General features: G+C 48.3%; 1 protein-coding gene across 1 annotated transcript in view; it reads right to left on the bottom strand.

The window, feature by feature from the left end:
* Positions 1-26278, bottom strand: part of RUNX1 (RUNX family transcription factor 1) — a 246307-nt gene that overhangs the window by 41697 nt on the left and 178332 nt on the right. Inside the window, exon 7 of the mRNA XM_080807548.1 lies at positions 19487-19591. Coding sequence (XP_080663674.1) covers positions 19487-19591 — 105 coding nt within the window. The remainder of the gene's footprint in view (positions 1-19486; positions 19592-26278) is intronic.

The following is a 26278-nucleotide window of genomic DNA, read 5'->3' as shown; positions in this document are numbered from 1 at the left end:
TAATTTGCTATTGCTTTATGACAGTGGAAAAGAAACTGATGTGTGTACAGAACAGCTCACGTTTCCTGGTGTAATAATCTAAACTCTGGGCTCCAGGGTCATTAAAGTCCTAAGGACAGGAAAGTAATCATATTGAATGTGAATGTGATCCTTCCTTAAAGCTCCTTGTAGGTAATGAAATAAATCTTACCCGCAAACCTAGCCCTCTGCTGGCTTATTTAATGTTGGATAGTATTGTCCCATTGTGTATGTCACAGTAGAAAATATAACATAGGATACATATGTTACTATATTATATATTAAAATATATATTGTATCTACATGTTTCTGTATTAGCCAATGTTACATAAACTTCGGTGGCCTAACTTTTACCTCCAACTTCTTCCCATATTATTAAACTAGGAGATCCGTACAAAGTTAGAGTATTTCACAACTGGAGAAGAGCTGGAGAAATCAGCTTTGTTTTTTTAACTCACATGTGAGAAGTGAAGTTCAGAGAGGTTATGTCATTTATCTAATCTCACACAGCCAATTAGGTCTGAAAACAGCCACTCCCTCAACATCCCCCCTCCTCCCCAATCTTGCTCAATGCACCTATAAATACCGATTTCTGGGCACCCCCAGTGAGTAGAGAGGAGAGGTGTATAGCGTTAGTTGGTTATAGATCATGGGGCCAGCAGAGCCTCATAAGGATTTGCCCTTTATTATTTCACTTCTGTTCCCAGAAGTGCTTAGAGCCACAGCCGTCTTGTGACCTGTAGTAGAGAGCTATGTCTCACACACCCGAATAAGCATCTGAATCACGGGTCTGGCTTGGTAGGTCTGGGGTGTGGCCCGAGAAATCAGATTTCTACTAAACCCCAAGTGATGTTAATGCTGCTGGTCCCGGGACTATCCCGGGGAGTTGAGCGACACCTCCCTATGGCGCATGTGCCGTCAGTGTGCTTCCAATTTGCCATGGGCGGGAATTGAACACACCAAATAGACCGGAACTATGTTTAGACTAAGTGTCCATGAGCACTGAGTGCTGGCCTTGTTTCGGTGACAACTGTTTGGTGGTCCTTCTGCTAATCGTTTAACTCTTCAAGGTAGGCAGAGCGGCTGAAAATGCCAGACGTCTGCCCGACAGGTGGGTGTCGCCCGTCTCTCCCATGCCATCACTGAGATGAGTCAGCGAGTCACTGCGCCTGTACTCGGGCTGACCTGTAAGGAGAACCCAGGATTCTCAAGTGGAAAGTAACTCCTGTCCAGGCATCTAAGGAAGGACTTGGAGGAAGAGCAGGCAAGGTTTATGAGGAACTATCTCATTCCATTTGACACTTCTGGGTGCCCACAAGCCTGGAGGTGCTCTCATCCTTCTCTGCCCAAGAGAAGCAACATGGCACCAGGGAAACGTGACGGCCAGCCTGCATGGTAAGAACCTCCATTATAAATCTGCTTTTCCACCCAACTTTCCGGCGGACAGGAGCAAGTCTCTTCATCACCCAGCCTCCTTATCTGAAAGCCTGGAATTAAAGGACTAAGACGGATTACTCGGAGGGGCTCTAAAAGCATTCACAGCAATTATATCTGCAGCAATTAGCTACTCAGCTGGTTCTTGCTGGACGCCTCAGAGCACAGGCTTTCTTGAACAACTTCATATGACTTTAGGACTTTCAAAGGTTTCTTTCTTTTTTCCCAGCCAGACACCTGGCCTGGGGGAGCCAGTACCAAGCTTAACTGTCAGACTGGTCCTCGGAGCTTGATCTGGAAGGTAGGGTTCTACCCGGCCTCACTACTCTCCCGTGTGCTGCTGAGCAGCTCTGCCCGGCATGTCCTCACATTTCCCTCTCCCTCTGCCTCCTGCGGTGTTGTCAGTGGCCCTTGGGACAGCTAGGAGCAACCCAGGACCGTAGTCTTCCTGGATCCTCTCTTCTCTCCCCTCAAGCCTTCACTGAGCACTCAGGCTACCCTCCTCACTGGGACATCCCATTCTGGAGTTTGGCCCCTTCCCCATCATCATCCAAAAGCTGCATGCAGAGGCCATGGGCCACGAGACTCACCTCAAAACCCTGTAACAAATTTTAGGGGTTTGCAGCTGGGAAGAAAGCCAGTTTGCTGAACCTCCTCCACGGTCTCACTTCTCTGCTTTTCTGATTGGAAAATAATCACACAAGGGGCACCTGGCGGGGAGTGCTCTGCCAGCTGAGCACCTGACTTGCTTTCTGCCCAGGTCATGATCTCAGCGTCATGAGACTAGAGTCTGCATGAGATTCTCTCTCTTCCTCTCCCACTGCCCCTCCCCCTGCTTGCACACATGTGCACTCTTTCTCAAACATACACATAAGTAAATAAAAATCTTAGAGAAAAAAAAAGAAAAGAATGATACTCTTTGGTTCCCAGCCCATCCCTTCTCATCAGCAGCAAGAGGAATGTGAGTCTGAGGTTAATGGTAATCGCCTTTCCTGTACAATCCACACCCCCTCACCCACATGCCTTCGGTAGGTGCCCTCCCACCTTCTACACATGGATAATCACGCTGAGGCAGTATAGAAAAGTCCATCAGGATGGTGCTATTTCCTAGGTAATGTGTTTCGACTTACTTAGGAACCCAACAGACATGGTACTTTTTATCCCAGGAGAATCACCAAGAGGGACAGTGATGTCTTTGGTTGGGGAGAGCTTTGATTCTCTTGCAGGTGGCAACAGGTAAGTGGGTGACCACCAGTCTGGCTGTGCCTGGGGCTTCCCTATCCTGGGTCTTCCCAAACCATGGTCCTGGAGTGGCCCCTCACACTGGCATAAAGCACATGTTCCAAAGACCAGGCTGGCATTTGGCTAAGCCTGCTTTCTTAGGTCAATAGTCCCTATTTTGAAACTAGAAGGCAGACAGTCTGAATTCACTCTGCTCCAGCCACCCTGGCCACTTTGCTGTTAGTCCTATGTCTGCCTCAGGGCCTTTGCACCTGCTGTTTCTTCTGCCCAGAAGCCCTTCTCCCACATATCTGTGGACCACATTCCCTCTATCCCTCAAGTCTTTGCTTCAATTTCATCTTCTCCCCAAGGACTTCCTGAACACCCACGTTTAAATTGCAAACTCTCCTGACCCAGCCAATGCCTAGCCCTTTTGCTTCGGTTGTCTCCACAGTACTTATTGATGTTACTTGTGGTCTGTCCATGCCCACTGGACTGTAAATGCCACGAGGGTAGGGGTTTTGCCTGTTTTTTTTTTTTTTAAGATTTTATTAATTTATTCATGAGGGACTGAGAGAGAGAGAGAGGGAGAGGGAGGCAGAGGGAGAAGCAGGTTCCCTGTGGAGCAGGGAGCCCAATGTGGGACTCGATCCCAGGACCCCGGGATCGCGACCCGAGCAGAAGGCAGACACCCAACCCGTTGAGCCACCCAGGTGCCCGGTTTTGTCTGTTTTTATCACGGCTGTATTCTTAGCACCGACGGGAGCACCTGGCACACAACAGGCTCACTAAACACTGACCGAATGGGTGCCCAGACCCTTCCCGACCAGGGCCATCCGCCTGCCGTTCCTCAGAACCTAGGAAAGCAGAATGTGTCTGGGGCAAAGGAAGCTTGAACTAAAGTTTTCGGCTGCCAACAGGCTCACTAAACACTGACCGAATGGGTGCCCAGACCCTTCCCGACCAGGGCCATCCGCCTGCCGTTCCTCAGAACCTAGGAAAGCAGAATGTGTCTGGGGCAAAGGAAGCTTGAACTAAAGTTTTGGGCTGCCATGGAACGGAGGAGCGTTCAGAAAGGCGACTTGTAGGGGAAACGTGCCGTAACGGAGCTTATTCAGTTTCGGGGAGAACTGTCTCATCAGAAGTCAAACAGTCTGCAAAGCGTGTGCTCTCTAGTGTGTTCTTCATGATACCAAAAAAGAAAAGAGAATGGATAAAAGGGTCTTGTGCTGAGTTGAGCCTCGCACCCTCGTGGGAGCAAAAGGCTGCTGCAACTCCCCTTGGGGTTTTTTGGGAGTATCTTTATGCATGCGCAGACACACACACATACATAGACACCCCCCCCCCACACACACACATACACTGTCCCATGGGCCAAGACCTCACTGCTAGAGACAAGTAGAAAAGGGAAGGTATACAAGGCCACAGTCTGAGGGAGAGCCAAAGGCCGCTGGGAAGCACGGAGCACAGCCTCCAGGCAGAAGTAAGGCCCACATGGGGCCCTCTCCACTCCCTCCCAAACCAGGCCCCAAGATTCCCAGGGACAAAAACAAAAACAAGACTGAGCTGCTGCCTTTTCAAGCCTCGGGGTGACAGACAGTGGCATTTTTAGCTCGCCTGCACAAGCTTCTGGAGACGTGGACCTCCCTGAAAGCAGAGGAGTTCACAATCTACAGTGGCTGGTCGCCCCGGGTACCTCCTGTTTCTGTCTGGTGACTCAGGAGGTAATTGTAGCTTAGGGCGGAGAACCCGCCTGGTTTCTTGTGCTCTTAGCCAGAGGCAGCCCTCTGTGGGGGCGGTGGAGGCAACCCCAGAGAGGGAGGGGGGCAGACAGCTCACAAGTTCAAGATCCTTTCTCCTCTATGAGCCTGCAAGTCCAAGTAGGACCCACTCTCCTCAACGAAGGGACTGTCTCCAGAAAACCCCGCTGGAGGGTGATTATAAAGTAACCCGAGAGTGGGATTCATTTCACCCCGGAGCTCCGGCCCCCACCACGCTCTCTGAACCGAAGGTGCCTTTAGGGGGTACATTTTGGTGGCAGGGGGGGATCAGTACTGACAGGTGAGTATGGCCTGAAATGGTGCCTGGAGCTTCTGAACTGGCTTTGGAGCCGAGGTTTTCACGAGAGCCAGCCCCAGGGCCAGGCGGGGGGAGGAGCAGAACACGATCCCTGAGGCCCACAGATCGCACCCGCTTCATTGGCTGCCTGGGCATTCCTGTTCTCCGAGTGGCTCCTCCCCCCGCCCCCAGGGCTCCTTCCCTCTGCCCTGGCACACACCCCCAGTGACCCGCCGAGGTGCGGGGACGGTAAACTGAGGGCCCCTGCCAGGCTGGGTGGTGCCCCAGCCAATGTAAGGTGAATGGATAAAGGGATGAAGGAAGGAGTGATTAAACTGCCCCTCTGGAGGCTAGGCTGATTCTGGGGTGTGCACCCAGCCGTGCACAAGATGCTCTCTACTCCTCTACTTCTGAAAAGGGGTAAGGAAATTCTTTCCCATTCCTAAAAGGCCTGCCTGCTGGGTCCCATTCCTAGCCGTGGGGGGAGCATAGGGGGCAACATCTGATTTCTCTCTCTCTCTGTCTCTGTCTCTGTCTCTGTCTCTCTCTCTGTGTCATGTCATAAATGCCAACTGACTTTGGGGCTGTCCTCACAGAGGCAGGAGACTGAGGGTCTGTCAAAGTCCTTTAGAGAGTGGCTGAGCAGACCCTGCAGGTGTGCGGAGGACAGTGGCATCCAGGTTCCTGGGCGCTCGCTGATTCAAAAAGCAACAGTAACTAGTGGTTTCTAATGGGCTATCAGCCCCACCTCACACCATCCAGAGTAAAAGCTTTCAAGGGGCGCCTGGGCAGCTCAGTGGGTTAAGCCTCTGCCTTTGGCTCAGGTCATGATCTCAGGGTCCTGGGATTGAGCCCCACATAGGGCTTTCTGCTTAGTGGGGAGCCTGCTCCCCCCTCTCTCTTTGCCTGCCTTTCTGCCTACTTGTGATCTCTCTCTGTCAAATAAATAAATAAAATCTTTAAAAAGAGAAGAAAGAAAAAGCTTTCAGGTTTTCTGGGGGCATGAGGACCTCACTGAGGCCAGCTTCTGCTCACAGCCAACACACAGCTGAGAAGAAGCGTCCGTCTGGAGGGGAGGAAGTCCCTCTCCACCCGTTACCTGAATGGGCAAGAGGCTCCTTGCCTGGGATCCCCAAAGAGCCGCGACGTGGTGATGACAACACAAGTCCCACTGCCTGCCAGGCGACGCTGGAAGGGAATGTTCTATTTATGCCAAGACACAAATGCCCCCTATTTACCCTGGTGACCACATCTGAGCCAGTTATAGAATGAAGGACAAGGAGGCTGTCAATACTTCCCTAGCAAAGGCAGACGACCTTCCCCCGGCAAATCCTTCCCACATCTGAAAGGAACACACTTGCCCCTCTCTGTCTTTTTACCTTGGGGCTCTGCCTACGGAAGCCTGGCTTGCTGGGACCAGCGGCCCAGCCCCACTCTGCTCCGCATGCAATAAGAGACCGTCCTTTTCCAAGCATGTTTTGAACTTTCTCTCCTTTGAACTCCACCAACAGTCCCTCCTCTGTCCGAGTATTCCGGTGCGTGAAGGCAGAATCCCAGCTCCACGACAAAGCGTTCAAAGGTTGGTGTAGATGATGCTGAGTCCTCCCGCAGCCTGTGGGGCGCTCCACCCCCCTCCCCCCCAATCCTGCCCTGGCTCTCCCCACCCCCAGCTTTTTTTTTTTTTTTTCTTTTAACCACTTCTGCTTCCTTCATTTCTTTGCAGCTGCAGCAGAGAGATATAGTAAAGCTACTGTATAGGATTTTGAAAGCAGGGCCTCTGAGAGCTTTCCAAACTCCATACAAGCCGCTTATTCTCTGCCTTGTTTTCTTTGGCTTCAGGTTAGTAACACAGAATGAGTCAAACAGTATTAACTTTCAATAGGGAAGTGGTGTGGTCAACCGAAGCTGTTTGCGGCTAGATTGTGCAGATAGGTAGGACAGGTAATGAAGAACAGCCCAGAACTCTGCAAGGAGGCGAACAAGGGAGGCAGCCCTTGCTGAGAAACATCGAACAATCAAGTCTGTGGGACTCAGACCATCCTTTTTGGTTGGCGGAGGAATGCACATTAAGGTCTCTGACCAGCCGCCTTCAGGAAGCTGGCCATGTTGGGACTCTGTGGCTTGCACAATTGAGTACTTTGTGGGTGAAAGGATGTCTTTTCTTTTTTCTTTCCCCCTCTCTCTCTCTTTTTCTTTCCTTAAATGATGCCAAAGCCATGGGAAATCGAGTTAGGATGATTTCCCCTACGTGAGGCATGTCATTCATTTCTTGCTCCCACTTGGGGAGTGATCAATGCACCCCCCTCTTTCTCTTCCCCATCTTCCCAGTCCCATCTGGCCCATCTGGACGCTCCCCCATCTTCCCAGTCCCAGATCTCTGTCTCCCCAGTTTGGTGGGCAGGCTGCAGGTCTGCAGGGCCCCGGGGCTCTCCTTCTCCAGGTTGGAAGACCACGTGTTGGAAGCACTATCGCTCCTACAGACATTGATCGAGTCATCTTCTGAGAAGTTGATGAAAGATCTTAAAACCCTCAGATCCTCTCTCCTTCTGCAAATGGGGAAACGGAGGCTCTGAGCAGGGATGGGGCCACGAGCTCTGCAGAGCCCGCCGGGCCGGAAGCTGCGGCTCCCAGGCCAGCGGTCTTTCCACCAGGCCTGTCGCCGCTCCCTTGCCCAGGGCTCAGAATTCCTTTTACAGTTCAACAGAGCAGCTCCTGAGATGAGCCCAGCCCTGGAGACTCAAATTTCAGCAGTTTCCAGTCCTTTCTGCCTGCACTCGGCTGCCTATTTATTTTGCGACGGGCTGAATCACCCAAGGAATAGAACGGAGTTTCTCCCCACCTGCTCCTGGCAGCCAGTCAGCCAGTGAACAGGACAGAAAGCCGGCCTCTCTCTGGAGCCTTGAAAGATTCTCACCTCTGAGCTGCTGCAGATTTGACTGGCCCTGGGAAACTGGCATGGAGGCCCGAGGGTGTAACATTTCACCTCCCTGAAATCTAATCCAGAAATCTCAGGCAAGCAGCATATGTAAAGAGCCATGGGCTAGAAAAAAAAGAGCAAAGACTCCACCAGCTGCGGTAGGATCTCACATGCTCCCACAGCTCTTCCAAGTCTTTCACGGAGAGAAAAGGGAATCCCAGAGTTGCAGAGGAAAAACTGCATTTGGCTTTGGAAAAGAAATATATCTGAAAAGAAAACACAGCTCTCTTCAACTGTCTGGGGTGCTTCTTTTTGTTTTCAATCTTCTTTAAGGGGACATAGTAGTAGGTAAAGAAAATATCAAGATATTCTGATGATAAAAGACAAAATTCCTAGTAGCATGGATTTACAGAGGCACCTGATTTGACTGTCTCTTTTTTGTCTACAATTTTCTTCTCCTCAATTTCAAGACCTCATGAGATGAAATCTACCTCTGAAAAAAACAATAATTATTTTATTTCAGATCCCTCCGATTTTTGTGTGATATACACAAACAACAATGAATTTTTCTATTGTATTTTTCTATTATTTTAACATAGCTATTAGATTTCTATTACCTAATCGATAAGACTGCTTAAAAAGCACCTTGATACATGGGGCACCTGGGTGGCTCAGTGGGTTAAAGCCTCTGCCTTTGGCTCAGGTCATGATCCCAGGGTCCTGGGATCGAGCCCCACATCGGGCTCTCTGCTCAGCAGGGAGCCTGCTTCCCCCTCTCTCTCTGCCTGCCTCTCTGTCCACTTGGGATCTCTGTCTGTCAAATGAATAAGTAAAATCTTTTTTTAAAAAAAGCGCCTTGATACATAATATCTCAATTCATCCAAAACAACCCTATGCAGTAGACAGCTCTTATGATTATTCCCATCTTATAAGATGACCCAGCGGAAGTTTCTAGATGTGAAGAGACGTGACAGGCACACAGAAGCTTGAGTGCTAACGTTCAGTTAAGAAACAACTACATTTTGATAAAATCTCTGGAGAAGGACCCCCTCTCTGCAAGACAATCCGGTTAACAGGATTTTGCTTCAGTGAGGAATAAGTTGTTGAAGTTGGTTCAGTACTTGGAATTAATAATAGATAGGGTAAGAAGGAAAACAGAAAAAGGCCCTTATTGTATTATATTCTGGGGGCCCAATCTGCCAGGATTTTTTTTTTTTTTTTTTTAAATAACTTGGCAATGGCGGATATTTCGCCCTCACTCGGGCAAAATTCCAGTAGTTCCCTTGGTAAGGGCTAAGGGAAGAGGGAAAGGGACCTATGTGTCCAGGGCATGTGCTAATATTTAGAAGCTCCTCTGTGCCGGGTGTGCTGTCGTCAATCTGCACAGGACCTCGGCCCGCCCTTGCCCACCCCACCAAGGCTATCACCTTCCTGGTTTTTCACCTGAGGAGGCTGAGCTTGGGGAGGCTAATCTGATCTCAGATGAAGAGGTGAGGCTGAATGAGGTGGCCAGCTCTCCGACGGCCAGCCACCACTCCAGTCCGCCTTTCAGGCTAGCTCATTTTATCCTCACATCCCTCAGCAAGGCAGGAGCCCATTCTACAGAGGGGGAAACTGCTGTGCAGCTAGGAAGTAGCAGGGATCACACTTAAAGCCAGGCTGGTCCAGCTCCAATGCCTCTCTCTCCCTCTCCCTCCGGCTCAGAGCTCTCTGCTTCGTTTCTGAAACCGGGGGCTCTGCCCTGGTGGCAAAGCTGAAGACCAACAAAAAGAGGGGACTCTTGTGCATTTCTCCTCAGCTCTTTAAAATGAACGAATTGGAAATATCACAAGCCACTTCAAAGCAAAGTAAAAAGAAGGTGATACCAGGAACAAATCCAAAAGGGGCCATGAATGCATACCGTCCTTAAGAATTTGCTGATTTCAAAATATTTACTTTTTATCTCAGATGACCAGAAGACTTACTTCTAAGCCGTGGTGAACAAAAACCAAACCAAATCAACCAAACACGTAGCATGTCAAATGTTCGACATTTTGGTATATGAAAGAAACCTGGAAGGCTTCCATAACAGTCTGAGTTTTAGTCAATACTGGCTTTAATGGGACCTGAGTTTATGTAAATCATGGAAGTACCAAACTAATCTATTGCCTTTAACTTACTTTATGGGGGTCTAGGGAGTTAGCAGATTAATTTGGTTGCATTTCTTAAAAAAAAAAAAAAAAAAGGCAAACAACAAAGAAATTTGCTTTGGGTACTTGAAATTTTTTTTTTTTAACCTTGACTTTCATCTATAAATGTATATGCACAATATCTGGCTATCGGCTGTAGCCAACTTTACCAGTAACATCACATAACTTACTTGCACATAGAACCTGACACAAACAGACCATATGTGCATGCCCAGTCATGTTATGAAATAGCCAAATGTCAATGTCTTCTGTGATGTTTGATAATACAGCTGTAATGCCCAGTAACAGATTATACCTAATTTATCCCTTCTTTATTGCCAACTTTCCATAGCCAAAACCCTTCAAAACAAATTGTTACAAAGGACAAGAGTACGGAAAGAACACAAGAGAACAACTGCAAGTTAGCGCTAATGAACTTAAACACAAATCTAGTGCAAGGGGGTAGCTTTTACTTGACTGATCGAAGCTGAACTTCTGGGGTTTTCTGTTGTTGTTTGGGGGCGGTGGGGTTCTAGGAGACCCACTGGGTGAATTCTTACTCAATGACTTTCTTGGCTACACGGCTTACGGAAAAAGCCCCGAACCTTCGGGAAAACTAGCGCGGAGTGTGTTTGTTGTTTTCAAAATGAGAAGTGGAAAATGGCTCGTGTGCGGAAAAAATTCTCAACCACCCGAAAGTGAGAAGCTGATCATGATAACGCTGCGTGGCGGAGCCAAAACCAGTCCTTCCGCAGGCGAGGTTCCCTGAGCCAGGCCTGGCAGTGGCATTCCCAGCGCTGGAGCCCACCTGTTCGTGCAGCTCCCGAGGGGACCAAGGCCCCCGCTTAGACCCCGCCCCCACACAGTGCAACTGGATGACCTGCGTGGACCTCAAGGGTGCTGCTCCCTAACCACCCCAGGTCGGGGGCTGCTCCCCCAGGCCGCAGGGCACAGGGCTTGCAAACCGAGGCGCCGCGCGTGCGCAGAAGGGTCCCCAATTCCACGGGGAGAGCACCTGTGTCACTGAAATGTGTCCCTGAATGTCTTTGGAGGGAATGAAGAAAAGCCCTACCCAACAGATACCAAAATATCCCCCCCCCCCAAACCCCAGAATAAGTCTAGAAAGACACGTTGGTTTAGGGAACTTAAAGGGTGCCTGAGTGTTATCATCCTAAGTCTGCAAAGCTTTCGTGCGGGTAGCTGGTCCAGGCACCCCGGCGAGAGAAGCTGCTCTCCTCTGGGGCAAGAATTCAGACTCCAACAGACTCTGGCATACTGCACGTCCGTTTTCTAGAACAACATGGAAAGGTCTCCCCGCCAGCCTGTCATGCATATATTGAAAAGAGCCCACGCGTTAGATCTCAGTACCGACTTTCATTTGTTACTCAAACAGGATTTTTTTCCCCTGGAATTTTTCACAAAGTTCAACATTTGAAAGTAAGGCCATTTTACTAAAGAGGGACTTAGGAACAGTGCCCAGAGTGTTTCAAGGGTCCATAAAAATGCCAGAAAAGAAATTTTACTGGGTCTAAATACAAAAGGAAAACTGAAAAAAAAATCAAAATATATAAATGTTTAATTAAATGTCTTAAAAAATGCAGCATGATGGCAACTTCATGAATTTTTAAACTTAGGATTCACTTTTTTTTTGGTTTAGAGTTTTCTCATAGCCAAAGGATTCCAAGACTAAATGCAAATAATTGCTCTGTCTTCCGAACACTTATCGCGTGTTCTAAATGTTCTACAGAGGCTGTCTCCTCTAGCCTCCCAGCGCTGTGAGGTCAGTATGGCCACTGTCCTTGGAGGCTCGGCCAGGCCAGCCAACGCCCACCAAGTATGGTCACCCACACAGTTAGCAAGTACTAGACTGGGGAATCTCAACCTTGATTGTAATCACGTTGTTCACGGCAAGGAAATCAGGGCCGAAGGTAATGAAACGAGTTACTCATAGCCAGATAATTTCAAAAATAAATGACAAAAGCCCTTTCAAAAATTTACAGCCAAAAAAAAAAAAGATATCTAACATATTATGTACATGGGTACAAGTGGCTATGTCCAACCTCACATAGGACAAAGTCCCCTTCTCCCAGGGAAGGGGAGCCCAGGAGACTCAGCCTCTAAGGGGCCTTGTTTGTGGGGAACCCATGTCTCTGTTTTTCTGACAATATTTTGTTACCCCTTCTGAGTGGGAACTAATTTGGAGATTATCTCATCCCATCGCCTGGTTGGACAGAAGAGGAAAGTGAGGACCAGGATAAAAGTACTTAAGGTAATTGCCCAAGGTCACACCCACTGGCCTGGTGGCGCCAGTGTGAACCCAGATCCTCCGTTCAGGATCCAGAGACCTTCCTACATGTTTTAAGATTAAGAAATGGAAGCCTAAATAGAGGCAGATTTTTTTTTTTCTTCTTTTAGCCCTTTATATACTAAATTCTAACAAGGACTGTGACATATTGGTTTAGATCCTGACCTCACTCGGGTGACACCTAAAATAGAGCTTGGGGGGTTGCCTGAGTGGCTCAGTGGGTTCAGTGTCTGACTTGGGCTCAGGTCATGGTCTCAGGGTCCTGGGATGGAGCCCCAAGTCTGGCTCCTTGGTCAGTGGGGAGCCTGCTTCTCCCTCTCCCTCTGCTCCTCCTCCTGGCTTTCTCTCTCTCAAATAAATAAATAAAATCTTAAAAAAATGTAAATGAAATAGCACTTCGGTTTGCCGTGGCCCCGATGGAAAGAGAGATCCAAGAGAATGGTCTAAATCTCATCGCATGCTTCTTCTCTTCCCTCTTCCCCTCTGTTAGACTGAAAAGGCACCTAGATCCTTTCCTGGGGTTCTCACTGGTACCTACCTGGAAGGAATTTCCCCCCTTCCTTTCTACAGCAATACAAATCCCAAATAAAAATCCTAGTGACTTCAGTATAGATAGGCTTGTTACCAAGAGGTCGCAGGCCTCCCCAGGTCTTGGTGAGCTGATGGAGGGGGGATTATCCCTGCTTCCAGGGGGAGAAGCATACTTCCCCCTGGATCCTCTTATATTCCCATTCATCCCGTGAACCTTTTGGACCTTGGCCTGAATTAAGTCTGTAGAAAACTCAAGGGTCAGGGACATCTTTATGTATATAAAATTCTTCTTAGTCTAGCTTGATACTACTAAAATAATAAATAGAATGAGATTCTAAAATTCACTGGACACATTTAGGCAGATTATTATCAATCCTTGAAAAACTGCTTTTGCCAAGTCTTGGGGTAGCTGGAGCACTTAGCATGGCAAGAATTATAGTACCAGTGGAAGTCACCCAGAACGTCCATTTTAGCACCAAAATGCCTTACAGAGTGGGGAGGAGGAACGTAAGTAAGAAGAACATTTCCTCCTCCTCTTGGAGCCTCTGTCTGTCTCCTACTTTATATCTGGGTGGGAGGGAAGAAAGCATTATTTCCTTTCTCTTTTGTGAATCAGGATTTCATCTAGAAAGAACTAAGGTCCAAATCTGATATTTGAAGAATCTAAGGGATTAAGTAAATCACTGTTCACTGCCTGGAAGAAATGTTTAAGCTCTTCTGAGCAAACAAAGTGACCGTAGATGGATCATTACAATCCTGAGCTCAAAGACGTATAAAACTGCTTTCTATTCCACTAATCGGCGAAGAGCAAAGGACGAAAGTTTCCATCCCTCAAGAGGGCTGGATCCCTCTAGTCCCCATCTGGACCCTCATGGAAGCTCTTTGCCAAAGGGAGGGACCAGAACTTGAAATGTTTGCCCGGCGATCATTTTGTCACATTATCCATCTTTCCTGCAGGCCAACAACGGAGGTCCCTGCTTCAGGTCCCTGTCGATGCCATCCCCCAAGCAGACCCTGGGGACAGACATGGAGCCAACCAACGGTACCTGGGGTCACGTGGCTGCCTGTTGGGTCTTGCCCCCTGCCCCAGGGTCCACTGGAGAGTGTTGGTTCCCTGCCTGCCCAATGATTGCCAAGGCTCTGAGGCTCTGTTTTCTTGAAGACTGTATTTGAACCAGAATTATATTGATAAACCCTCCTAATAAAAAATTTCTGAAACAGAAATTTCAATACAATGAAACCCAAGGAGGAGATGGTGCAGTTCTTAAAAACAGACATTGGCGTCTGTGGATCGCCGTGTCTGGACTGCTTCTTTCCAGTTCTGGCTTCCTGATGGTGTAACCTGGGGCAAGGGACCTCACTTCTTTTTGTTTCAGCTTCCTTACCTGTTTTTGCAAAGATGATACCAACTAATCTATGGGAAGCTTTTTGAATGGTGCTGGGCAAACAATGCCAAACTACTAACTGATAACAAACTACTAACTAACAAACTAATTGCCAGCTATTTTTATTATTAGGTGTTTCTATTATTATGATTATTATTATTTTAAAAGATTTTATTTATTTATTTGACAGAGAGAGTGCATGAGCAGGGGGAAGGGCAGAGGAAGCAGTAGACTCCCTGCTGAGCAGGGAGCCCCACATGGGGCTCTATCCCAGAACCCCGGGATCATGACCTGAGCTGAAGGCAGACGCTTAACCGACTGAACCACCCAGGTGTCCCTAAGTATTTTTATAACTAAGAAAAAATAGTATTTTAAAAACCCTGTACCTTAGTCAGTCACACGAGCAATCTGTAAACATTTCTGCTCATGCTGCATTTTTCCAAATAAACTTGATTTCAAATGTTTTTAGGCCCATTACCGCTATAGTTTTCAGGTACTTTCACATGTTCCTTTTTTCCCTCCAAACATGGTCTCCACGTTTAAGGATCTCATTTCTTCTGTCTCTGTTAGAGATTTGCTGCTTCCATTCAAAATCATAGAAGGAAATATATTTGTGTGGTGTAATCGCAACAAAATCCTTAGCAAAGCGACAAAGTGATAAAGGGTTAGGCCCTCCAGGGGACCCATGTTAACCTTGATTCCCTATTTAAAAAATGTTAGTCGGCAAGAAGGTTAGTGCCCCAGAAAAAAAGCATTTTCTGAAGCTTTTAAGGAATGGCTCCACCTAGCTACCTGTGATTGTGAATTCCAAGCCCACACAACAGTTTCTGTGAGGGACCTGAGGCCAGGAGTTCTCCCAGAAATGGCCAGTATTTGTTGTATTAATCTTTTCAAGTTTTAATTAGGTCACTCAGTGTTCCGGATGTAACTGATACCTGGCCAGACGGGTGATGGCTTGTGACATCAGAATGACGACCCAGTCGGTATCTCTGGGATCCCCACCCCTTGCCATTGGGTTGCTCAGGGTCCCGACTGCTCACTCCCCTCAATGTCTCCTTAGCAAAATATCTTCCTCCATGGCACTGAGGTGCTACCTAGTCTCTGCTGCGGAGAATACGCTTCAGTATCTTAATAGTATCGTATTACAGACGCATGGGTTAGAGCTAGAGTTTTTCACCCGACCCCTCCAAGTATAAAAATATACATAAAAACAACTCTCAAATATCCTTGTCCTGAGAAATCCCATCAGTCCACCTCTCGCACTTAATGAGAACACTATCTTTCAATACATTAACAAGCCACAAAGTGTTCTATCTATGAACTGAAAACAGATTCTCCATTGCTGCTGAATGGAGCCCAGACCAGAATATCTTCTGATGGTGCTCTTTCTCCATAATAAATTCAATTTTTCATCCATTGGTAATTTCCCTATTAGTCTGAGATGTCAATAAAATCCTGCAAAATGTGGGGGGAAAACACCTTGTGACACCTTGTGCACAAGTGTTTCAAATTGAAGGCTCCATGCCTGCGACGAGATACCACCATTTGCCCTTTCTAGACCATCTTACAGCGGGCATGAACCTGAGACGTCCTGGAAGCCAACACCTCATTTCAAACATGTGGCTACGAAGCCACGTCGGAGAGCTTAGAACAGGTCATGTACGTACAGCACAGGAGGATGGAGTGGTACATGGATGGAAGGGCAGACGGATGGACAGACAGGAGTGCAGGGTGTGTGCCAGGAGCTCCTCATTCTCTTTCTGCCTTCATCACCAACTATTTCTCTTCAACCAAAGTACATCATTTCAATTCTCTGGGCTTTTCCCTCTTTTCAGCCTGAGGCCATTAGGCCTGGAGGCTCTCCCTTCATCTCCCCTGGTCTTTGACTTCATGAAACAATAGAACTTTTCAGAACTATTTGAGTTGCGAATGCCAGAGCCACTTTGCCAGGATCGGCCAGAATTCATAGTCCTGTTATGAGAAAAGGGACTTGGGTGGTGTTATTAATCCACAGATGTGACACTGAGTGGGCATCCTGATTGACATGCAATGACCTCTCTTAACATTACATTAGAAAGTGACTGTGAGTTATTCACAAGGGCCAAGACCAGAGACAACCTAAATGTCCACCAATAAACGAATGGATAAAATACACACACACACATACACACACACACACGCACACGCACGCGCACACACACACACACCCCCAATGGAATATTATTCAGCTTTGTAACGAAGGAAATTCTACCATTTGCAACAATATGAATGAATATCGAGGGCATTATGCTATATGAAATAAGTCAGACGGAGAAAGACAGGAACTGTATGATCTCACATGTAAAATCTAAAAAAAAGAAAAAGGAACTCCTAGAAACAGAGAGCAACAGATTGGTGGAAGGCAGGGGCGGGGGATGGGGGCTGAGTGAGAGTGCAGGGAAGTAGGTGAAAGTGGTCAGAAGGTAAAAGCTTCCAGCTATACGGTGAACAAGTCCTGGGGATGTAAAGTATAGTGGTGATAACTAGAGCTAACAACACTGTATTGTGTATTTGAAAATCGCTAGGAGAACAGATCTTAAAATATCTCATCACACACACACACACACACACACACACACACACTGTAACTGTCTGAGGTGATGGGTGTGTTTCCTCATCTTACTGTGGCGATCATTTTGTAATATACACATTATCAAATCATCATGTTCCAAACCTGAAACTTACACAATGTTATATGTCAATGATATCTCAATAAAACTGAAGAAAACTTGCTTCACTTTGTCTTTGAAAGAAAGAGAAAGAAAGAAGGAAATGGCTGTGAGTTGAGCTTCATCAAAAAGTAGTTCCCACCTTGAATCTAGATTTTCACATAATGAGGAAGACAGCCATGAAAATTAGCGCTGAGGGCCCACCCTTGCTTCCTGGGGTGAATAGAAAAGTCGGTATTACTCAAGCCACCCGGGAGCCTGTGTGCATTCAATTATTTTTCTAGAAGTCCTTTGTGCCATGTGAGACTATCTACCTAGAACTCTAACACCTTTCTATACCATGCTTACTACATTCCACTTAATTTTTCCTAAGACCCCAAATTCCACATGTCAGGAAAGACTCCATAAGAACGGGTGCCTCCTTGGAGCAAATCCCTTCTGTCTGTTCAAGGAGCCCTTCTTAATAATGACTGTTTCCTGAAGTTAGAAAACAGCAGGAAGGCAAACGGGATACACAGGCCGCCACAATACCGTATTTTCCCCCTCTGACTGCCAATTCTTAAAAGTCAGAGCGCCTACCATTTGTCTTCTGAAGCTGGGTGGGTCTTCGAATGTTATGGGAAATATTGGCAGTGGGGTAAAACCCGCCCTTTTTCTAATGCAGGAGAGAGTAACAGGTAGAGGTATACCACGGGGTCACTGGTTTAAGTTTCTTCCTCCAGGCAGATTGGCATTTGAACGATTAGAATGGCTTCTATTTTTTTTTTTTTTTTTAATTATGTTCGGTTAGCCACCATAGAGTACATCATTCGTTTTTGATGTAGCGTTCAAGGATTGAATGGCTTCTATTTTTTAACAGAGAGCAATTCTCCAGGCACCTGAGTGGGCCTTTCTCAAAGTTCAATTACCCTCAAAGTCAATTTCCTTACACCTCACAACTGCCTGCCCCTAGCCCTGTGCCTGGCTAGAACCGAAGCCTGCTTCCTCTCTGGGCCTCTGCAGAGAGCCAAGGCACCTGCGCCATGTTTCTGTCACGTTATTAACATAACAGGGTCGCTATGAGTCTTCAGTTTGCTGCTCCTACTTGGGAAACCTACAAAGGTGGGTTTGGTTGTCACTGTGTGGTCCCCTGCCCGTGACCTGCTTTTCAAACATAAGTTGGAATCAGGGGATGCTACCAACTCCCAGAGTTTCCTGAGTCTGGGCATGACCGGATCATCTCCATGACTTAAAGAAAAAAACCTGAGAGGGGGTACAAAAGGTCAGAAACAATGGGAGTCGCAGACTAGGCAAATGGCAGTAAGGGGATGGTGAATGAAATGCCATGTCCCGGGGGGCTGTCCCTGGTGGGTATGGTGGTTCCTTGTGGGGGTTCTTCCCACTCTGGGGCATTGAGGAAGCTGAGACAGCACATGGGATGGTTCTAGCAAGTGACTGAGACACCCTGAGACTGTGGCCAGGACGATAGGAAACACTTTCACAGCTGGGGTGAGCACAGGGTGCATGACCTGGAGAGCCACGCCTGGGGGCGACCCCACCGCCCCAGCAGCATCCCCACCGTGAGAAGCGCCTCTGGGGGACCGCCCCACTGAGCGGCAGCCTCAGAGGCAGCCAGAAGCCTCTACTGGGGGTGGAGAACATTGGCTGAGTTCGTCCTCTGTGCACCCATCACTGTCTCCTTCTGTCTCAGAAAGCAGCTCTCACTATTGTCTCCATTTTGCAGATGAGGAGACTGAGGTCCAGGGAGGCTCCGTAACTTGCTGAAGGCTTATGTGCCTGAACCACCGAACTCCTCTCGTTTTGCCCCCAGAGCCCAAATTCCTAACCACTCTGGCTTACGACCTGATCTTCCTGGATCTCGACCTCCAGGCATAACGGGAAGCCTTGTTTTTGAATTGCTCTCCCATCAGAAGAGAGAGTACTCATTTTCCACCAGGGACCTGATACGGTGTGGAGGCACGCAGATGCTGGGCAGAACCCGGCCTCTGTGCTGGGGAAGGGTGTGGCTCTGGAAAACAGTGTTACTCTTGGGTTTACTCAAAGATAGTCATTAAGTCACCCTGAAGACATCTTTCTGCAGACTAAACAACCCCACTGCTTTTTAAAAAAGTTTTCCTCACAGGAGATCTTTTTTTGGTACCGTCTTTCTATATTTACTGGTTTTCCCCCGGGAATTCTTCTGCCCTCCCATTCTCTATTTTAATCAGTCCTGTAATAAGATTCTGATCTGTGCCACAGAAAGAAAAAGGTCATTTTCATAGTTTTCATCTCTTGCCTTAACAAAATGGACAAAAGGCCAGCATGGATGGTAATCAGCCCCTTGTGGTCTACTCTGAGGCTCAGGCACTTTTTCTTGGTGCCCAGGCCCCCTCGTGCCCCTCACCCATCCATTTACTGTTTGTTTCTGATCCTGTGCTCACTTCACTGTGCATTTGAGGGACAAGTCCTCAGCCTCCTGCGGCCCTGAAATGCTTCAAACACACACTTGACTCAGCCCGATTTGCTTCTCTGCCCCCTAAGAGAATGCTTTAAAAGGAGTCCAGGGCTCAGAGACAGTCTTGGAGGCGTGAGTGTCAACAATAAATTTTTTTCTCTCTGCAGGGGCCGCATAGTCCTCTCTGACAGAGGTTTCAGCCACACGTAGCAGTGCCAGTTGAACCCAAGGATTCTGAGATACCATCCCCGGTGCCTCAGTTTACCAGCCCGGAAGACGTGCCAGCCCCGATGGGGGGCCCACTTACTTCGAGGTTCTCGGGGTCCATCCACTGTGATTTTGATGGCTCTGTGGTAAGTGGCAACTTGTGGTGGATTGGTGAAGACGGTGATGGTCAGAGTGAAGCTCTTCCCTGTTGGAACACAAAAGGGAACACCAAAAATTGAGGGGACGGTCGGATGCATCTGCCGGGTTGTTGACCATTAATTTATGCTTTCCAGCCCTCAGACTGGAAAGGTGGTACTTCTTCCGCATAAGTGAGTGGTTTTTCCAACACTCCCTTAGCTTCGGCTTTGCTTAAATTCTGAAATGTACACCTTCGGTGTTGGTCTCGATGTTAACACTTCACATGGGTACACGGCTTTCGTTAAATCATCAGTAAACAACACAGGATCAAGAGAGATTTGGTTTTGTTTTCTTTCAAGTCTAGACTCTAGGGAACATGGGATTGGATTGGCAGCTATCCACTCCCCCCAACTGTCTCCACGGAGTAAAAGAAACCAAATCCATCTCTCCCTTCTAACATAGCATTGGGAAAGACAGAATTCCCGAGTTTGTGAATAGGCAAAGTTAAAATTATTCCCTCTGTATTTCAAAAACACTAATTGGTGGTTAATTGACTTTAAATATTACTTTTAAATGCTAGATGTTATTAGAGGCACTCAAGGGATTGACCAGACAAAATTTACAGTCAATAAATGGACTTAACGATATGGAACTGACAGACTGAGACTCCATAAGGACTATAAACGTACACACACATGTGGATCTCCACCTAAACCGCTTACATACACACGTGGCATGTGACTGTGTTTTCATTACAGGTGTTTACCACTATGCTTTTGGTAACTTAAAAAAAACTATTTAAAAATATATAAATTAGAATATAATGGCTAACATGTAAGTAAATAATTAATATAAATATACCAACAATTAATGTTAATAATATAAGTATTAATATGCATGTATATTAAAAATTTAAAACATTTCTTCTTGGCCAAGTGTTTCAGAGGATGAACTCCAGGTTTGAATGCTGGCTAGCTGTCCTTTGGCCAGGCCCTAGACCCCTCCGTGCCTCAGTGCCCTTAACCGGGAAGATGGATACACATGGCATGTTGTACCTTAAAGCATTTGCGGGGAAGTTAAATGAGTTCATAGGAGTTAAGCCATTAAAACAGTACCTGGGGCATGAAGGTACACGTGTGAGTGTGTGTGTGTGTGTGTTGTGCCCACTTTTGTTATTTTTCTTCTCTGTTTCTCAGAGTTCTCCAACAGGATTCTAAGGTTTGACTAAGCATGACGCTCGGACCGCCCACAGCATGGCAGTGGGTTTCTGTTTAACAGTGTCTCCTCTTAGTCATGTAAAATGAAACAAAACCAAACAGAAATGAAAGGAAAACAAAGCAGGCCCATTCATTCCTCTTTCTGCTCCAAAGCTGCTTAAAAAAATCAACTTGCCTTCCTTCCTCAAGTTAGAGCAGAATACTTTCAACTGTCATGCGTGTTTTAATACAAAAGAAAGCCACGAAAAAAGCTCAGTGAAAATACATAGGCCCTCCAATGGCATAGGGGTTCGGGGTGCCAACCCCTGCACTGTGGAAATTCCTGTATAACCTTTGACATCCCCCCAAAAGGACCATTAGCCTACTGCTGACCAGAAGACTCACCCACAATGTAAGCAGTCAATTAACACGTATTTCGTATTTCCTATGTATTATATACTATGTTCTTACGATACAGTAAGCTAGAGAAAAGAAGACATTATAAAGAAAATTGTAAGGAAAATACGTTTATAGTCCTGTACCGCATTTATCAGAAAAAACCTGCATGTCAGTGAGCCTGCGTGGTTCAGCCCACGCTGTTCAAAGGTCAACTGCGTCATCTTTGGCCGCAGCAAGCGAGCAATTCCTAATCATGAAAAGCCCCAGTGAACACTCCCCAAGGACCTGCACCGTGTCTCCCGGGAAGCCCATGATAAGAAGAACAGTGACAGGGGCTCCTGGGTGGCTCCGTGGGTTAAAGCATCTGCGTTCGGCTCAGGTCATGGTCTCAGGGTCCTGGGATCGAGCCCCGCATCTGGCTCTCTGCTCAGCAGGGAGCCCCCTTCCCCCCTCTCTTTGCCTGCTTGTGTTCTCTCTCTCTCTCTGTCAAATAAATAAAATCTTTAAAAAAAAAAAAAAAAAGAAGAAGAAGAACAGTGACAAACCACGATTGGATGCTGAAACGGGCTTTGTCCGGCCTGGCTTTACAACCAAAGTCATGGCCGACCTATCTGCCTGGCGAGGTGAGGCTGCTTTCTGGGGAGGGGTGCCCACGGGCCCAAAGCACTGGAGAAGCCCGGGAGGTCCAGCCCCGAGACTGATCTTCCCATCGGCTGCTCTTCTATCCCGGAACCCAGAGAAGATTCCTTTTGGGCTTTAGGATTTGCCATCTTGAGAACATGGTTCACATGTGGCTTCAGGAAGATGCTCCAGATCACCTCTCCCCTGGCATCTTGCCAAAGTAGGGGGGTGGGCAGGAGGGACTGCACATCAGGCCCAGAGAGGTGGGCAGAGTGATGTGGAGGTGGGCGGCACTTCCGGAAAGAGGGTTAGATGTGAGTTCTTAGAACTAATGATTTGATCTCTCCAGTCTCCTGGTCTGCAAAACAGGGGTTCTGGACTTGTGGGATACCCACAAGGTCACCTGCAACTCTGACTGTATCTTCTGAGTTTGAAGCCCTCCCGGCGCCCACGTTCATGGGCACACGTGTGCTTCCTCAGTTGCCTGGGCTGCTGTTGCAAACCGGCACAGACCCACAGGCTGAAGGCAACAGAATTCTATGCACTCTGTCACACTTTTGGAGGCTACAAGTCCAAAATCAAGGTGTTGGCTGGGCCACGCTTTATCTGAAGGCTCTAGGGGAGAATCTTTGCCGGCTTTGCCCCAGTGCTGGTAGTTCCTGGCAATCCTTGGTTTTCTGTGGTTTGCAGCCGCATCTTGCAGTTTTTGCCTCTGTTGTCACATGGCCTTCTTCCCTGTGGGTCTTCGGTCTCCAAATCAAGTTTTCTTTCTAAGGATACTGGTCATTGGAGCTAAGGCTCACCCTAAGGCAGGATGCCCTCGCCTTACTGATTACAGCTACAAAGCTCCTCTACAGAAATAAGGTCACACATTCCAAGGTTCCTGGTGCACATGATTTAGGGAACACTATTCAACCTAGTTTGAGTTCAGACACCAAGTGTCTTAAGAGTTCCAGTCTTGGCACTGTGGGTCACAACTGCTTTATGGGCAACTGTTCTTTTTACCTCCTGAAATGGGTCCCACTCCTGTGGAAGCCTTGTTATAACCATCCTATTCCTGGTTTCCTAAATGACAGGTGAGAATTATCATCTTCATAATACGGCATTTTTAGGTTTGTGTAGGACTTAGAACCTTTCAAACACATTCCCACCTACTATTGCATTTGATGCTCATAACATTCTTGTGAAATAAACAAGATAGATTTTATTGTTCCTGGTTGACAGGTAGCAAAGCCAAGGCTCAGAGATGTTAAGCCATTTGCCCAAAGTCACACAGCTTGTATACACAGAAGAACCCAGATGTCTCAGCTTTACACCCACTGTTCTTTGCATTATTGTCATGGGATCCCAAATCTCTACTTGCAAACTCGGTGACACCAGCACCAGGAATCCAGACTCTTGGTACTTTTCCCATGCTCCACCGCCACCCAAAAAAGTGAATAAAGGGACGCCTGGGTTGCTTTTTTGGTTAAGTGTCTGCCTTCTGCTCAGGTCATAATCCCAGGGTCCTGGTATCAAGTCCCACATTGAGTTCCTTGGTCAGCAGGGAGCCTGCTTCTTCCTCTGCCCCTCCCCCTGTGTGGTTCTCTCTCTCTCTCTCTCTCTCTGATAAATAAATAAATAAATATAATCTTAAGAAAAAACTTTTGACTATAGTCCCAGTGGCTTCCGTATACCCAGAATGTGCTTACAGCTAACTGTAAGCCTGGTTATAATGCAAGAGCAGCTTCTTACCGAGCTGAATTTGCACTCCTGGCAGCTGAACGTTGAATGCCGCCCCCTGGTTAACCACAGATTGGCTTCCTTAATCAGGAATGAAATTCAACCAAAGTGAATATTTGTGAAATTGGAAATTGTTGCTCATAATTACAATTCCATCATTTTATGCCCATCCTTTTATGGGCAGTCCTACGAACCATCGGTCCAGCACAAGCCACCAGCTAGAGCCAAAGTTTTGGCCCCAGCGATGTGGTTCATGAAGGTGGAGATATTCTGGTCGCTTCCCTCACAATGGGTTCTTGTTCACAGCCTCGAGCACCGGGACATCTGCTTATTACCTCACAGACGGAGGTAATAAGTGATGACATTTGGTTCACAGGTGGGTGTGACATTTTCCCACTCCAGGAAACCTCTGCCTTCCACTTTCTCGTGCCCTCTGACCCGCCCTGGCACCGGGTGCCTGGTAACTGGGGACAGTCGGCCAGTGGGCACCTGGGACTGGCCCGCTGAGCTCCAGGACCCTCCCATGCTCTGCCGCCCACCACTTCCCGGCCCATTCCTGTTGAGACTCAGCTCTTCTTGGCCGGCACCTGCAGAAGGGATAGCCGCACCCCAGAAGCACATGCGTTATTCGCCAAATGCCTTCATGAAACTGACCTATGGGCCTGGTATTTTAAGTGCGTGGGTGTGGAGGGTGAAAAACACTCAGGTGTTTTTCCCAGCAAACTGCAGTCGGAACAGTAGGTCAGAGGACAGCAAAGGAGTGCGGGCCGGCTCAATCAGAGCCACCCCAAGAGTGGACCAAATGCAGGACCAAAGGCAGTGGCAGGAGGATGCTGCTGCCGTAGAGACACACTTGCAGCCTGGAGACAGTTCTTGCCAGGAGAGGCTCGAAGGCTCCCCGAAGCCCTGGCTTTGGCACCAGGAGACAAGCTGGGGCCTTGGCCAGCGCAGAGGTGACCCTGGGTGGGCTACAGCTCTGGGTCCTCCAGGGGGCAAGCTGCAGGGTTACAGGAGTCCTGCATGGGGATTTGGGAGCTAAAGGGGTGGGGGGCACTGAGACCTTCCTTCTCCCCCGTCATGGAGACCTAACCCCTAGTCCAGAGAGCAGCCTCTGCTCTGGCCCATGGTTCGGTTCCAGCAGGAAACGATTGAGAAGCACAAACCCTGGGACTGAATAAGGTGGGAGGACACGGCAAGGGACAGAAGGGCTCCCTGACACCCGAAAACAACAAAGGATAAGGCACTGATTATACAATCTGGTGGCCCTGGGAATATACAGAGGGCTGGGTCTGGTCAGACCCTCAAGCCAAAATGCTCGTGTCTTAAATCTCTGTCACTTGCTAGCTGTGTGACCTTGGGCAAGTTACTTAACCCGTCTGGGCCTCTGCTTTGTCATCTGCGAAATGGGGCTAATATCAGTCTTTCCATCTCACAGTGCCATTATGCAAGGTGAAATGAAATAACGAGTCAGCAAGTATTAGTTTAATTACCATTAGAGACGTGAGAAACGTGATTCTGCAACGACTGAGCCTTGGGCAATCCCAGGAGGAGGAGCAGGTGAGGAGGGGTGCTAGGGTCTGAGGAGGGGGTGGTGGGTGCGCAGGGCAGTGCTAGGGAGGCAGCACCCACAGAGCTCCACCAGGCCTCTTCCCTAGAAATTCCAGCAAACCAAGGCAGAGCGCACAGGGCGGCCAGCAGGACAGCAGAGCGAGGCCCACAGCCCCATCAGGGAGAGACTGCACGTTTAACTCGAAGGTCAAGTTCACTGCGGCCCCACCAGCTGGCGATCTTGGCGAGGCACAACTGTGGCTGGCTGATCCGCCTTATAAACAAGCTGGGCCAAATGCTCCCCAGCAGAGCCTGTGGCCTCCCCCTAGACGCCAGCTTGTTCGTCCAAGTGCAGGACAAAATACTGCCTGCTTTATTTAGTTGGGAAGAAGGTCACGGGTGAGTCCTCGCGGACGCTGGCGGCCCTGACCCGCGCGGCAAGGCAGCCCCTCCTCTGCGCGCTGGGCCTCCCCGCGCTTGCGGGCCCTGGGGCTGGTGAACTCTGACAGCCGACTGTGGTCTCATAAAGCCGCGGCTGGACACGGCAGTTCCGCATGGCCCGGGCGCCCACTCCACTTCCTCACCGCATCTGGGAAGTGGCTAAACCTCAGAACTGCTCCCCAAAGGGCCGAGGGTGGGGAGGGGAAGAAGAGGCAGAAAGGCCACTCCAACTCCTCTCTAGTCCAGAAGTCAAAGAGCGGATTCGAAGGGGGAGGGGGTGCTGTCCCGTCACAGCAACGTCCCCCTACTCCAGTGGCGTCAGGGGCGACTTTCCAACTATCCCCCAGTCCTGTTGTGACTGTCCCTCCCAGGGTTTGGCTCCTGGGGAGCCAAGCCCCCTGCTGGGGCTCTTCAGCAGCTGGGCAGTCCTTGGGGTCCGTTTGGACCAGTGAGTCATCTTCTCCTTTTTGGGCAGTTTCGGTGGGATGTGAAACTTGCCCTTTGTCATGCAAGGGAAGGCTGTAGACACAGAGGACCATCTGCGTGGGGGGTCATACAACGGCGCGAGGCCCCAGCACAGTTCTCACGCATGCGTGCGTTGCTGCAGAAAAGCCGGTTGTGCTCACACACTTAAACACGGCAGGCAGTGAGTCAGGAAAAATCAAAGGAAAAAAGAAAAAACAAAACAAAACAAAAAAATGCGGCTTTTGAAAAACAAGACAGCCTGTGAAGGCCCCGGTTTGGTCCTTCGCAAATTCTGGAAATCCCAACTGATTCTGAAATGTTGCCGGAGGCTTTCTCCTTTTACCGTATAGCTTGTGCCTGGC

This window comes from Martes martes (assembly GCF_963455335.1).
Source record: "Martes martes genome assembly, chromosome: 1".
Classification (NCBI taxonomy): Eukaryota; Metazoa; Chordata; class Mammalia; order Carnivora; family Mustelidae; genus Martes; species Martes martes.
The sequence above is the reverse complement of the archived record's forward strand: the minus strand, read 5'-3'. Positions and strand labels throughout refer to the sequence as shown.